Below are 16,532 nucleotides of genomic sequence, written 5' to 3' on the forward strand. Positions count from 1 at the left end.
GCATTCACAGTCACTAGTCGTTGCTCTAAATCAAGATTTCATAAGAAACCATCAGCTTAAACTGATAGCCAGGCATTACCCTGTGTCATGGGTAACGCTTGCTGCTGGCACAGTGATGGATTCAAGAGGAGCTTTCCTCATCTCATAGCAAAGCCGCTGGAGGATCATGTAAGCTGCTGAGCTTTTGGCTCAAACATTGTCCTTCAGTTTCACTGCTAGAGCTCTCACGCAGGCGTGTTTGGACAGGGAACGCACCTACTTGTCTCTGTGTGTTTGGGTGTGTGCATTAGCAAAGTTTACGCTACAGGTCACTGTGTGCATGTGTGTTCGCGCTGCTTTTTGCAGCACTCGGGGATATAATTAGCGCCGCACAGATTCTTTCCTGGTATTGTTGTTATTAGGGTTGTAACACAGCCCAAAAGGCAGTTTGTCTATTTTTAGAGGTGGCAGAGATGTAGGCAGGCTTGCTTTTGAAGTCCATCTGCCCCAGCACGATAAAGACAGTAGCTGCATGCATGTGTGTGAGTGGAGAGCCCGGGCAGTGTCACTCGGCATTTTAGGGAGTTTTTGTGACTACATATGTTTACTCATGGCTTCTTGCTTTACTCCTGCCTTTCTAGCAAGTTTGCGTATTGTATACGACGAAACATCAGAGTGAGATGGATAAAAGTGAAACAGAGCAGAGTTAAAGGACTGGAGAGAGGTCTGTGTAGGCTTCTAGATTAGCCAGCTGTCATCAGATGAAGATGGAGAGTTATGCCTTGTCTCAGGCACTTGCTCTCCATTTCCAAATGTCAGAAGTATTAGTGTGTAATGGATGAGTCCTCTGTCTTAGAGATAAACATCGAGTTCCACTAATGGAGGCTGTCCACAGAACCAATTCAAATACAAGGAAGTGGTCAGTTGAACTGCAGCGAAAAGTCACAAACATGTACGCATCCTTAATTGTCCTTTTTTCTCGTCTATCTCTTCTCTGCAGCAAATATTTTCATACTACACATAAATAAGATTTTACATTAGGATGTAACGAACTGTAAAGAGTTGCTTTGATGTATTTTGGCCGAATAAGATATTTCAAGTCATTCTTTTAGCACTTTAAGTTACTTTCTGTCATTTTATACATGAAATAACTTATTAAATACAGTTGTATTGTACAGTTGGTTTTTATGCCTGACCTCTTATTCTTACCTGATAGTTAAGGCCAAGCTCAATTTTAACTCGCTGCATTTGTTATCTAGCTAAAGTCACATTGAGCATTCTGTGGTTCGTAGCAGTGATTCGTGGCACTGTTTTATAAATGGGAACTTTTTCATGGACAGCTTACCCTCAGATGAAAACATGTTGTCTGTTGGTGCTTCTAAACGTGCAGATGGGAGGAAAAGGAGGAAAAAGAGGAAGGGTCACTAAAGGTCTTGAGGTTGTGCTGACCTCGGGTGCTGCAGTCACAGTCTAGTGCACATCAGTAAACACAGCCCACCTCATTTATCAGCCATAGAATTGTGAAGTTTACATCGACTGCAATAATAGCGTTATCACGCAATGCCACACTTTAATGGCCATTGCCTTTGTAAATTCCAGTCTTTCACTGAACAAAGCTCAGTATAAACTGGCATCTTCAGTGGGCTGCATTCAAAAAGTGTAAGCATCTGTCATCGAGCATGAAATTAAGATTATAAATGTTGCTGGTGTAATGTGAGGATCGGGTTTCATTCTTACTCGGATTAATTGTGCATTCTCTCAAATGCGCACACACACACACACACACACACACAACCACCCCCACTGCTCCAAAAACGTCGATTCCTCTGGATCTGAACAGACTGAGATGATTCGAGATGAGGACAATGATCTATTGACAGAGACTGGGGGAGGTGGGGGTGGGGTGGTGGAAGTTCATGCTGGGGACTGCTGAAGTTGTGACAGAGCAGGGATGGGGTGGTGTATTCAGGCATGTGAGTGTGAGTGGGGGGTTGGGGGAGTCGTTTTATTTTGGTGAAACTACAGCTGTTGCATTCAGCCATGCAGAGATTCCAGTCAGCAAACTTTATGCGTGAGCTTCTACTGTCAATCACACCGTCCTTAAATGCATTTCTTATTTACACATCTGTCAAGTTTCTCCCACGTGGTATTCCTCAGAATACCTGCAGTCGAAGATATAGGAAAAGCTGTGGATATAAAGCACGAAACAGGACAGCACAGCAAATGCATCTTTATACAAGTCTTTATATCAAAGTCCTGCTCTCAAAACCTTTTGTCTTGGGCTTTTGTTGATCAGGCCTGTGTAAAGTTGTTCAGCAAGCAAAACAGTGCGGGCAGGAGGATGAATTCAATATCATGTTACATAACTCTGTGCTGCCCAGCTGCCTTCAGTTAAAGAGGATTTTACTTTTTGGGAGGCTTTTATTTGTTTTTATAGTATAAATCAGAGCTATGGCAGGGAGATCAGGCAGACAAAGAGTGGTTTCCTGAGTCCTGGATTCTTAGAGGTAAAGACATATAGGAAATACTGATGTTTAATGGATATTTGAGTAAACACACAAATGGAGTGTTTTTTATTTCAGCCTCGGGGTTCAGGCTTCTTCCTGAAGAGAGAGAGAAAAACCATAAATCAGTCACACGCCAATGTGAGTGATGAGTAAGGAAAATATTGGTTAATTTGTCATCCATGTGTGAGGAGTTCGTTAAACTTTGTTTTGTGTGTGACTCTTGTCTAATCTCAACCACAGTTTTAATTGGCGTTTGACCTGAATGAGTGGCTTAGTGGCATGTGTCAATCTAAATCACCGCTCAAACCCTGCTGTTTCTTATAGTGTTAAGCTAAGATGACAACGCTGAATTGAAATACAGGAGGACTCTGTGCTGGCACAGGAACCTATACATTTTAATTCTGGTGCTGTCAGATGACTACTGCATTTTTTAAAAAAAAAGAAAAAAAAACTTCGGATCTATTTCCTTGAACTTTTTTTTTTTGCTGTCATTCCTCTGTTGTCCAAGCCAAGACACCATCTGGTAGCCATCCCATAAGCTCCGCCTCTTCATGATACACCAGCATCTTACTATTTGGCACTGTAACTGCAGCTGCGTATGCTAACAAGGGCTCCTGGAAGATGCAGTGTTTATTTATGTTAAATCTCTGCTTGCATTTTGTTTTTTAATCTTTTGTATTAGTATTTTTGTTTTGACTTTATTGGCTTTGACTCTTGGCCTGAAAGCAAAGCGCTGAAGTCATTTTCTATTGTTGCATTTACCAATTCCTGCATCCTGCAAAATGCTTGTCATGCCAGTTGACCTGAGAATGAACAGTGGGAGTAAACCACCTCAGCAGTCAAGGTCTTGGATGTCAAAACAAAATTCCTCCCGCCCCCATTTGTATGCTTTGTTAGTTGATCTGTCAGTGTGACCTAACCAAGACCTACATGTAGTCGTGACTCAGCAAGCGAATGACATGAACTGCAGGATAGAACTTTTATTTCCATCAAACCGAAGAGTAGCACCTCTATGGTATAGAGATAACAGGGACTTCCTTTTCCTGTTTATGATACACCTCCGTGTGTTTTCATCTGATAAAAGAGAGGTGGTAGGCATGCCATTTTCTTACTCATCATTGGTCTCGTTTATGCTACGTGCCTTTAGCTAATTTTAAACATGACTGTTTGTTGGCATTCAACTAACTTTCATTGAAAAATATTCATGTTTAAGAGCGACAAAAGTATAAATCCTGTGATCGATACATGGCACATTTCAGCTTTTGCATTTTTCCTTACAGGCTAATCTGACTTAGATCTTGATGCCCTTTTTATTTGCATGCTACACCTTTTCCTGGTATATTACCACCCTTCATTTTACGTGCATAAAAACCACAAACACCCTGAACAAATATTCTTTTAATTTAAATGTTAAACTCTCCTTGCTTGCCTTTTTTTTTTAAAAATTGCTTCATATGTGTCATGTAACATGTCAACCTTTCTGCTTTTCAGGTGACAGTCAGAGTGGCAGCTGTAGAGCAAGCAAGTGAGGTGAAACAGGCATGAGTGCGGACAGCCATCAGGGGGTGGTGACCACCCCTCCTCCGCCTGGTGGAGGTACTAAGGAGCGCTACTTCGACCGTGTCGACGTGAATGATCCGGAGTACATCAGGGCCAGGAACATGTCTCCCGACCTCCGACAGGACTTCAACGTTTTGGAGCAGAAGAAACGTGTCACACAGATACTACAGAGCCCCGTAAGTTAAGAGAAAAACACATCATTTTGTTTCTTTTTAAACACGTAAATGTCAATGTTAGTGACCCCTTGGTGCAAATTTAGAGACTGAGCAAACAATTTTTAACACGTTGAGGTTTTAAAGACATCACTAGTGTACATTTGCCTACTGGGGGATACTGCCTAAAGGGGAGCAACTTCTAGATGGATAGACAGAGCTTATTAATCCCACTCCGAGGAAATGTATATGTTAAAACACAAAAGATATGTCACAGAGTTTTTTTGTATGTACAAAAAGTGCAGTGTGACTAATAATAGATACACTGAATATTTTCTTTTATTAGGTATTTATCTTATATAGGGTATTGTAGTGTGCAGCCTCCACTGTCTCATACAGGTGATAGGTGGTGTTGTCCGTGAAGGTTATTAGCTCGGGTAACATCCTTGTCTCACAAATAACCTCTGTGGAGTCGAGGAAACAGAGCCGGCCTTATTCACCAGTTTATTGAGTCGTTTCTGGTCCTGCTTCATGTTGCCACCTACTTGGCAGACAACTAGATAAAAGACTGCAGAAGCCATAGCTGTGTCGTAAAGGACCTGCACACCCCAGAAGACCTCAGCCTGCACAGAAGATGGAGCCAACATTGGCCCTTCTTGTACAGAGCTTGAGTGTTTTCCAAGCAGTTCAACTGTATCAACCAACACCTTAAGTGGCTGAATCCTCCTTTTACACAGTGCAGGGCAAATGTGGTAAGCAGCCCATTGACGGATATTTTTGAAACGGATAATACATTTCGGGTTGCTAACTTGCTGATGGGCCTGATTATGGAGCATCATGGTTACAAACAATGTTTATAGTCGAGGAAGCTTTAAGCTGCAGGATTGGAGAATCTACCGACTGGCAAAAAAGCCTATCTTTGTGGGATTTATATGCCCTGCTCATATCTGCATTGTTCTTTATATTCCACGTTTTCAGATTTCTTGAATGCATTGGCTATTAGTCTCCAACTATAAACATGAAAGTAGATGTCAGCCTATTCATTTTTCTGTGCCCCCTGATAAATGAGCTGTCTGTTTTACCTGTTTGGTGCTTGCTGGAACTTCCTCTTGCCTCCCACAACTGTGAACAAGATAAACAGATGTATTAAATGTCTAATACTTTGCCAAAAAAGAGTAATGTTTTTTTTCCTCCAATTTAATGGAGAACTTGTTTAAGCAAAGCAAAGGTTTCACCTCACTGACTAAATGTTTGTGTAATCGGTTCCCTTTTTTCTCCTTTGTGTCAGTTATTATTCCCTAATCAAGGGGTTTCAAAATAAGTTACAGCAGTGAATGCATCACATGTGCTTGTGCGTTCATGCTTCCCTTGGTATTATGACACCGACTAAAGAATCACAGCAGTCAGCAGCTGGCTTTGCTCAAGCTTTAATATAACCACAAGCTGCCACACCCTCTTTCAAACTTACCGTTGAATCTCTTCAAGTGCCCTCCCACTAAGAGCACTCATGTTAGGTCAGGTTTTTTAAAGTAAACAACTCCTTGACAAAAATCTTAGCAAAGACAACTAATGTTATCCGATTTCCTTTCCTTGGAGGTCTGAATTCTTAAGAGTTACTGTTTTATGGTGCAGTTAGATGTTTGAGCCTCCTGGCAATCGCACACTCGATTTTTATTTTTATTTTATTATTTAAAATAATCGTTCATTGTTCTGGAAAGGTAAAGCACCGTGATATCTTATCTGTGCTGCATTTTATTGTTGGCGCCAACTTCAAAATGTAGGGTGAAGATTGTGCAACACAAGGAAACATTCAAAAAGTTCAGAATCACAGAAAGAAGTCGTCTTTTTTTAGCTCTATTTTGCACGCATATATTATTTTGTGGATTTTTGAGCATAAAATTTGTTTGCAAAAATATCCCAACCGTCCTTATTGAGAAAACGCAAGTTCTTGTAAAGACAACACACTGTTGTCCTATCTTGCTATTTGTATTGTGCCCTTTGAACAGTTGCATCACTCTGTGTGGAGATTTTACAACAGGGCCTTTCAGCCTGCACACTGGCGTTATTTACTTTGCGATATTGACTCAAGGCTGGTCTTTAGCTGAAATGTTTCACACTGTTTACGAGGGGACGCAGGTGCAAGGTGTGTACATGTGTCAGTATGCATTTGTACTTGGGATTACTTTAAAGTAACAAATACACTTATTAAAGAGTATGCACAGCAGCAGGCTGTGACAAATCAGCAGGCACAGACAAATGATAAGGCTGGGGACAGGATAAAGTTAGACGTTACACATGCAATGAATGATGCAGATGCAAAACAACCTTCTAGAGAAGGAGAGTGATTGTGTACAATCCAGGAAGTGTCTATGTGCGTGATCAACTCTGGGTAGTAACAGCTTGGTGGTTTGACCCGTACTTTTTTTTTTTTTTAAACTTTAAATTTGATCTACATTCTGCACATGCTCAGAGTGGTTTTCTTGGCGTGCCGTATTTTGTGCCAGATGTCTGGAAGGGCAGTATCGCTGCTCCTGATCCAGGTTTCCACTTGATCCTCTGCTGGTATCGTGTGTGTCAGAGAGAGAGCGGAAGTACCGCAAGTAAGCTGTAGGAGAGAAAATGACTGTCTACTTAAAACAGGGCCCTTAAATGCAGACAGTTTGCTGCAGGGCGTTCTTGATCCAGAGCCGAATGGCTCAGGCCTTTTTGTGCTATGTCTCTAACTTCACTGCTGATTAGAGCTGGGCGATATGAGATTTTTTCATATCACAATATGTTTTTTTCATTTCAGGCGATAACGATATCTATCACGATATAAGCCAAATAACTATATTTGTAAGATTTAAATGTGCCGTTGCTCACAAGTAAAATGTGAAATAATCAGCAGCTTGTTTTTATTTAAATATTTATTTCCCATAATAAGTTCAACAGGGTAGATGTACTTAAGGAACATGAGACTTTTTCAGATAAATAAAGGCAAATATTGCAAACTACACAAAAGGCAGCCGCTAAAGCGTTTAAGTTTCAAAATAGAACAAACGAAACAGACTACTAAATTGTCAATTCCACTTAGAAACAAAATATTAATTCTAAAAATAAATCTTAGTTTGTTTTACAGAAGAACAGACAAAACTGACTAACTTTTGTCAATATCCAATAAACTGAGAACTAAAAGGAAATTCTCAATCTCTCCTTGTTGTATAGCTGAGCTTTTCAAACAGTTTTAACAGTTACTTTAGTCTGACAAAAGCCGAATGACGAATTAGCGCTTCCAGTCAGAGACTGAGGCTACGTCCACACGTACACGGGTATTTTTGAAAACGGAGATTTTCCGTTTTCGTTTTAAAAAATAATCCCGTCCACACATAAAGGGAGAAATGAAAGAAAACGCTGCTATGAACATGCCAAAGCAGCAGGTGGCGCTAGATTCCTAACCGTGCAGAAATGTTGGCCAATCAGAAGTCTAGAAGCCTCGGTCTGAAAAAGTAAACAAAGCTGGGGCATAGAAGCAGAACCGAGTCGTGTGTGTGGACGGACAGTAACTGTGTGTATATGTAAGCATTTAAACACTGCAGAGAGTAGAATTAACAGTAACAGTATTGTAGAAGTTAATTTCACCGAAACAATAACGTGGCGCACAGTGTGACGCATGCACCAGTTTATTGTATTTCCAGACTTGCTTTCGGCACAATTTACAGTGCACGCTACTCTATTTTTTGTCAGACTTGAAATAGCCGAAATACCTTCACACTACGGAACTTCTATGGCTCTTCCGTTCGACAATCTCTCCGGCGTTGGAACCATCATCTGTTTTCTCTTCGGTCACGCTCGGTTGATTTTTCTAGTCGGCACACTCATTTCCTCCATTAGGCGCTGGCTCCATTACCCGCTGGCTGCTTCCCAAACAAACACACGTGCGGCTTGGCACTTGTGCTGTACGTAACAAGTCACGCGACGTGACGCTGCGGCTGTGATTGGTTCGGCTCTGCGCTACTTAATTTGGATTGGCTGACTTTTTTTTTTTTTTTTTTTTTTTAAGAGGACAAGAGCGGCGAGGTCTATCGCGATAGCTTAATTTCTCTATCGAGTAAAAGTTATATCGCGATACATATCGTTATCGTTCTATCGCCCAGCTCTACTGCTGATACAGACGCACTGATTTAGATTACTGAATTAATGGCAGAGGAGGTCGGTGAGAGAGCTGCCTGACATTATAACACCAGTGCAAGCAAAACTAAACTTTCCAAACTAAAGGAATCTACCACGTTGACATGTATTTTCAACATGTCTATAAATGCTTAATTATAATTTTCAGCTATTTTTCTCATGTGGACATTTTTACACCAAATACTTTTTAGTATCAATCTTGAAAAGACATATTTTTTCCACTTGTAATAATTTTTATTATTTAACATCTGAACATCGCAGGTTACCCTTCACTATTATTTGCAACTGCATCTAACTGTGTGTGTATGTACTTGTAGCTTTGCCTGTGTGCTACAGTGGTATGTCTGTATGGTATTCCCGCTTTATGCGGTTTTGAATTTGAGCCAAATAGCTTTCAGTCAGCAGTGACAGGTGGTTCCCTTTGGCTTATATAGTGTTTGCAGCCCGTACACGAAGACAGTTAGTCTCAGTGCTTCTTTATTCATATTCAGCCGTAACAACAATAAGAAGTGTGTGTGTGTGGCACCAGCTGGACACAGGCTTATCTCCATTTCTGTCTTCCTTCTTTCTCAGTTTGCACTTTTTCATTCAACTACAGCAACCAGCTGTATATACTTTTTTTTCTTTTTTTGCTTTCCTCATTTCTCTCTCCATTTTTCTTTCTCTATTTGTTTTCATTCCAGTGTTATGGGTCTAGTGGCGGCTCCAGATTACATGTTTGTATTGCTCCAATGGCAGGTTGTATTTAAAGCTGGACGAATATAGACTAGGCAGGTCTGAATCAACTCAGCTGACTTGATCCACTTGCCTCATTCATTCAGCTGTGTTTACATTTAAAGTCTAAAGTCAAACCTTGAGCTGTTCAACATATCCAGCTATCTACTGTAGAGCTACAACTGTGATTTTTGCTTGTGTGCAACAATGACGGGCATACCAGCAGTGTGACAAAACGGAGATGGCTGAAAAATAATGACTCGTCCTGTTGATGTGATGACGTTATATTTAAAGCACTTAAAGAGAGACACGGCCAGGTTTCGCCAGTAGCCTTAAGATAAACAGTAGAACATGTTTTTCCGCTATAGAACTTCTTGTTATTGTGTGTGTCAATCGTCTGAAGAGGGAATTGAAAAGGAAGATCTTTCTACTTTCTACTGTTTTTTGATGATTTTTGATGAGTGTTTTCTGTGACATGCAATGATTAGAATTTTGTCGAGGTGGCCTTTGAGCCTTGGGGTGGTTTTTCTGTTATGTATGTTTGCAAGGAGGATTTTGGCTAAAAATCCACGCTTCATTTTGTCATGGCAGTAAAGCCTCTGTGTTTCCCTCTAACTGCTGAGAACTAGGTTGACGTGACTTGATTTGCCACTGTTGGTCCAAAAGGTTAAAATGCCATCAGAATGAGATTAAATCAGACCAAATTGAATTGGAGTTGTGCCTTCACACGCTGCTTCCGTTTTCATCGTCATTGCCCGTCTTGTTTTCTCTTGTGTTAATACCCCCCCCCCCCCCCCCCTTCATCTTCCCCCCCACTTCTCCACTTCTCTCCATCTTGTGGCACAGACTGTTCATCACCTGCAGAAATGATTTACTGATGCCAAGCGGTAAATTTACTCAGCCGTATTTGCACTTGTCCTGTGGTTTGCAGAGGAAGTGCAATCCCCCTGCATGCACTTTCCAGAAAACACAAGTGGATAATTTATGGTGCTTTAGGTTCTGCTGAGAACCCCCTCGTGTGAAGCAAATGTCATGCCTGCTCTCATTTACGTTTTTTTTCCCCTTTTCTTGTTGTAGTCCTGAAGGTCTCATTTGATAGAACATTAGTGGCTGAACTCACTCCAGAGACTCTTTTAAAAACCACCGCCTTTCCTCTCAGAGCCAGATCTTGGCGGCTGTGTTTCAGTTTGGCATTTCACAGGATCTTTTAGGTCTTGAACTTCCAGCCGTGAAGCAGCGCCCTCAGGATAACAGAGCAACACGCTGAAGTGTTACATCCACTTTGTGTAACCTCAAAAAGAGAGAAAAAAATCCACTGGGTATAATCAAGTTTCTCCATATGGCAGCTTAAATCAATATATATATTTTTTCATTTAGAATCAGAGATAGAAATGCTCTAGTCAACATCCAAATTACCATGAAATAGCTGCATGATACTATTTAAAACTAGAGATGCACCACTAATAGTGACCTTATGACGCTAAATAAAAGTCGACATATATTAAAAGATTCCACTTCTATAGTTATATTCTTCAGCTAGAGTAGCTTTGCATGATTCAACTCTTAGTCCATCCCCTGTCTAAAACGAACTGTTTTGGCTCCATTCTCTTTAAGGGCACCTTCTTTTTAACCCAGCTGGCTTCTGATTGGCTGCCCCTTGTAAACATAGGATTGGACTGCTGTGTTCAGAGCCAGAGACTATGCAAAACCTGTTTGCTCTAAATGCTCGGTTCCAAACTGAAGACCGAGCTTTGGTTTTCAAATAAATTTGTGAAAATATGGTTGTATGGCCCTTTTAAATAAAGTTTCTTGGAATAAAGTTGGTCTAGAACACAGGTGTCGAACTCCAGGCCTCGAGGGCCGGTGTCCTGCAGGTTTTAGATGTGTCCTTGATCCAACACAGCTGATTAAAATGGCTAAATGACCTCCCCAACATGTCTTGAAGTTCTCCAGAGGCCTGGTAATGAACTAATCATTTAATTCAGGTGTGTTGACCCAGGGTAATATCTAAAACCTGCAGGATACCGGCCCTCGAGGCCTGGAGTTCGACACCCCTGGTCTAGAACGTCTTTATGTGAACATTACTGCAAGGGGTTCGATATTGTGTGGCGTTGTACTTTCAGGTGAGTGATGATGTGCTCCAGGATATGTTCTGAGATGGCAGTTTATGTATTATGAAAGAAGCTGGATTGGGTACAAAAATTGTTATCAGCAGATCTTTTTAATGCACAAAAAGACACTCAAACACTATTGATGGTTGTTTTCATACATCGATAAACCACCTTGTTAGATTGCAGTCACTAGAATGCATTTCCTCTTCCCAATGTTTATTTCGCTGTCTGTAAAGTGTATCATCCTAGAAGACAGTAAGGGGTTTATGTCGAGTACGTGAGAGAGATGTTGCTGCCGTTGCTGTTGGGGACAAATTCTACTGGTGCAGGCTCAGAGGTTAGATGAGGAGGAATCAATAGCATTGGTGAGCTTGCAGGCAGGCAGCTGTATGCTTTGTAACACTGTCACGTTGGTGGCTTGAAGGAAAAGCATTGTGCTGACATAACTGTAGAGGCTATGTCTGAAATTACAGGCCTCACCTGGCCTGTGCTTTTCTTTTCTTTTTCTTTTTTTTAGATAGATGCAGTTTATTACCAGCAACCCTGAAATTGCAGGTCATTGTGTTCCTTCAGTTTGGCTGTAATGCAAGGCTTTTTATTTTTTCAAGGTGAACGTAAACCTAACCTGTGACGGTAAATGATCCCAAGATAGTTTGTAGAAGACACTACATTACTTGAAACTTAATGTTCATCTTTTAAAGTTTAAAGCAGTAACCTGTTTCGTATTGCACTCAGTTAAACTGTGTTGCAATGACTCATAGAAAACTGTAATTTTACATGAAGACATGAGCTGTGTGTGTGTGTGTGTGTGTGTGTGTGTGTGTGTGTGTGTGTGTGTGTGAGGTAATGGTGAAACTATCGGGAGCAACACAGATTTCTTTGATGAGCACAAGCACAGACGTGCAAGGTCGACTTTGCTCCAACACTCTCATTAAAAAGTCCCGTCTGTCTTTTCCACAGGATGACATCAACGGTTTAAACGTCACCTGCATCTGCAACACCAGTTTTAACAGAAACGGTGGAATAGCACCAAAAATATCTTTCTCTACTGTGGGGCGATCGTGGCTCAAGAGTTAGGAGTTCGCCTTGTAATCGGAAGGTTGCCGGTTCGAGCCCCGGCTCGGACAGTCTCGGTCGTTGTGTCCTTGGGCAAGACACTTCACCCGTTGCCTACTGGTGGTGGTCAGAGGGCCCGGTGGCGCCAGTGTCCGGCAGCCTCGCCTCTGTCAGTGCGCCCCAGGGTGGCTGTGGCTACAATGTAGCTTGCCATCACCAGTGTGTGAATGTGTGTGTGAATGGGTGGATGACTGGATATGTAAAGCGCTTTGGGGTCCTTAGGGACTAGTAAAAGCGCTATATAAATACAGGCCATTTACCATTTACTGGTCTAATCACACAAGACCACACAAGAACATGGTTCAGTCAATCAGCTCAAATATGTGCATGAAAAAGCTCGATATCAGCCAACTGTAATATAAAATAAATGCTAAATTAACATAACATAGACTGGATTCTAAAGATCTGAAACTCCATTTGTGTTTTCCTACAGATACTCAGTTTGATTTTTCGTTTTTTTTTTTTTTTTTTTTTAATATTCACCACCCTCAGGCTTTTACCCTTCCACTGAGAAACTGGCCGAGCTCCAGCCCTCATGTCGACTTAACATTCTCAGCAGCGCTGCAGTTCAATTTTGAAAGATTGGCTGTTGGCATTTTGGAGCAGCCATGAAAACACCTCCTCATTTCTCTGATTGGATCGTTTTGTTTTGTTTTTCCTCCAGTAAGTGGAGAGACTTGATTAGCCTGGTTGTCTGTTGGTGAACCAAACTCACCTGACACCCATCCCCCACATGTCAAGGTTGTCAAGGTGGAAACTGTATTTAAACGATGAGCAGGTAGAGCACTGTGGCTAAAAGGGAAACTTGATATGTGACGGTCATTTAGTTGTTGTGGAGATGTGGAGGTTTTGCTGAATATTAATGATACGATCCACTTTTTGGTCCCTGGATTATTCTGTGGGAACCTAATCCCTGCTGTCATAATCTTCTTGGGAATGGCGAAACATAAATTGTAGAGCAGATGCCTGTGTGTGTGCGCGCGCGTGTGTGTGTGTTGCTATGCCCATGTGTTTTCTGCCACTTGATTGGCACAAATGTTTGCCATTTGAATCCATGTACTGAACAGGTAATTGTGCTTGTGTTGTAAATCTAAAGCAACACAAGAACCATGACTGAACCATGTTCTTTTGGGATGACATTTTTCTTTTAACAATGAATAGCGTGTGGTTCTGTGGTTTCTTTGTGGTTCCAGTAAGCTCTATGAAGCTATTCAGCTTGTTATTTTGTTTTCTGGGTCTGCAACTCTCTCACATCTCTCTTGTTTCATCTTGCTCATTGCCTTGGTCTACATTGCTGAACATGGTGGCGCATTCAGCTACTGAAGAGTCACACGGAAACTGGTTGACAAATTAAAGGAAAAACCAAAGTCCTTAACTCCTACAGTGTGTTGATCTAGCAGCTCTGTCATGAGAGGCATTTTGCTGGAATGTTTTGTGTCTGCCAGTCCCTGTAGAGAAAAATCATGTTCCTGGAAATCATTGCAGTGTTGGAATGATCAACTTTACTCTTTGAAAGAACTGTATCCTGTTAGAAGTGGTCTCAAGGGACATGGATGGATTTGATGATCAAGAAATGATGCCAATCGTATTCTCTGCCTTTAAGCTGTGTTCGCAGTGAAATGTTGACCAGGGATCAGAGAACGTGAATTATATTCTGTAACTTTAAGTGACTACAGGAGAAATGACCCAAAGTGGGCTGGAGATGAGATAAACTTTACTCAACTTCCAGGCAAGCGATGGAAGCAACTATCAATGAGAGCGCAGGAAACAGCTGATTAATAAATGACCTGGTAATAAATATGTTAGTGTTACCTAGGCAACTGGAGACAAGTGACTGCAAAATGGAATGAGTGAATTCCAAGGTGGAAGAATATTTATAGTCAATAGAGTTAAACGCTGTAGCTTTTTTGATTGCACTTGATACTACTTTCCCTTTCATTTGTTATGCATCTTGTATCCCTCAGCACTTAATGAGAAAAGGTCAGAAATGCAGTATACTGGACTTATTATCAGCGTAGTGTCCAGGCCCACAACTCTGGTGGGTATGTGCTAAGTGTTTAAATAGCTAAATGTTAGCCACTTCTAAGGAACGGTAGAATGTCAATGTCAAAGGTTTAACTGTACCAAATGATGGGATTTCTGCTCATGTTATGTCATCAGTTTCACAAGAACAACTAGTGACAAGCTCGCAGTTTGAGATTAGAGAGAACTTTTAGGCACAGACTGAACTTTGTAGTTGAGTCGGGAACACGGATTCTGCCGCAGTGATACGTTTCTGAGTCACGGCTCTAATTTACTGTAGGTTTAGTACAGTGACTTTAATGTCAGTCTGATTGCACAACAGTCTCCGAAACACTGACACCCAGAACAACAGCAACTTAAAACAAAGAAGACCCACCACTGTCAGACATCCGCAGCAGACCAGTTGCTCCAGCAACCTCACCACCAGGGATGGAGGAATGTCTGGCTGTAGTTCAGAACCAGCAGTGTCCTGACGCAGGGGGTTGATCCACATTTAACGACAAAACATTCGCATAACACTAATGGACTCATCCCAGTGTGGTGACTGAAGGGCAAAAGAGGAAGTTAAGTGTCAGTGATGTTTTTGTGCACTAATGCAGCTCCACTGGGAGTGTGTGGACTGTTGCATAAGTACTGAAATAAAGGTATCAATATTGGATGTTTTCCTACTGGAGGCTTCATTGCTCGGAAAAAGGGTTTGTGGATTCATTCAGCTTTCTTGCGGTGCTCTTTTCTTTCCAGAGGTTTCCATCACTGGTGTTAAGTTTCAATCAGGACTTTAAAGAGGCTTCATAGTGTTTTTGTTATTGTCAGTGATGATGGCAAGTTCAATTGGAGACAAAACTAAAGATTTTAATGATTTACCTGATAGACGGAAATGTAAAGGTGTATGAGATGAATAGATGATGAAAACAACTAATTGATCTGGACAGATGTGTTTAGAAGAGACTCTGTGTTAAATGGCACATAAACACTAAGAAGGAATAGAAGTCAGTAAAGATGTGTCAAACACTTCTGATCTTTTGGTTTTAAAATAAGTTACACAAGTTATTTAAACCTTAAGTCATACATGCTAACAGTATCTGTGATTTGATAATCACTTAGCTTTAGCTTGATGGTATATCAGTAACAACTTACCTTTTATTTGCAATTACCTACCTACAACACCTCATTGATGAGGCTATTTGGATGACCAAGGTCTGCTAGGAAAAGGTAGAAACAAAAGTTGAAACCAAAACAAACGATAACACAAAATAAACTCTTGCTGATCAAATCAAATATCTCAAACTCAGACTGTCGGACTTTACCTGTCGTCGGCATGTGCTGTATAAGAACATCACATGTGTGATTAAATGCCGAAACCCGCACGTACTGGTTACAGCTTTAGTAAAGTCAGCTGGTAGAGAGGTGAGAAAGCCCCCGGGGGAGGTTAAAACCTTACAAAGGTTATCTGGAGATACAGATGGGTTTATTACTTCATTTGCTGTTATCTATACAGCCTAGCTGAATATTACCTGCAGTTTTAAACACCATCATATTTCAAACGCTAACATCTACAATAGGATTTATGACTCGACTTGATTTATGAGCACTGTGAGAAAGATGCTTTACCCAGTACTCTGTATTATGTCACTCAATCAGCTGTGCGTTTATGGGGTCTGCATAAGAGCTTGTTAGCATATACTGTATCGTGTCTGTGGACTCAGCAGATGACTGGACAAGAGGATTAGCTACAAACTAACTTTCTCCCAGTTACACCAAGCAGCCAATCAAAGCACAAGCAGCGAGCTAACCAGACGAGCAACCTTTCCGGAGCTTGTTGTGTATCTAGCCAATCTGGGCCCAGCTTCGTAGAGCGCTCTTAGGATGATTCAGATTGACACCCAAATAGGATGTCTAATCTGTGATTAGCACGTCTCCCACGATCTTCCTGTCTTTACTCGCATTCTTCCTGTCTCTTTGAATGTTCCCACATCTTTTTGCTCTTTTATCTCTCTGTCACTACTAATCTACTCCTTTCTCCTCCCTCCTATCTTCATCTGTCTCGCCATAGTCTTAGTTTTCTTTGTGATATTGCCTCACTTTGAGATTAATACACCTGGATGTCCAGTTTCAGTGAAATGTTTTCGTTTTGTGTGTGTGTGTGGGTGTGTGTGTCTCCCAGTTAAGCTGCATAACACCTGATTAAAGCCCCCTGTGTTGAA

At 41.2% G+C, this 16,532-nt stretch overlaps 1 protein-coding gene across 9 annotated transcripts in view; it reads left to right on the forward strand.

Annotated features, from left to right (window-relative positions):
• add3a (adducin 3 (gamma) a) overlaps window positions 1–16,532 on the forward strand; it is a 105,689-nt gene that overhangs the window by 65,553 nt on the left and 23,604 nt on the right. For 8 of the 9 annotated variants that reach the window (XM_082536859.1, XM_082536860.1, XM_082536862.1 and 5 more), the window contains one exon: window positions 3,978–4,222. In XM_082536859.1, coding sequence (XP_082392985.1) covers window positions 4,028–4,222 — 195 coding nt within the window. In that variant the 5' untranslated portion in view covers window positions 3,978–4,027. Of the gene's footprint in view, window positions 1–2,600; window positions 2,625–3,977; window positions 4,223–16,532 lie in introns of those variants that run through there. The other variant, XM_082536863.1, reaches the window with a different exon arrangement.

Source organism: Aulonocara stuartgranti (genome assembly GCF_965226115.1).
Source record: "Aulonocara stuartgranti genome assembly, chromosome: 6".
In the NCBI taxonomy this organism is placed as follows: Eukaryota; Metazoa; Chordata; class Actinopteri; order Cichliformes; family Cichlidae; genus Aulonocara; species Aulonocara stuartgranti.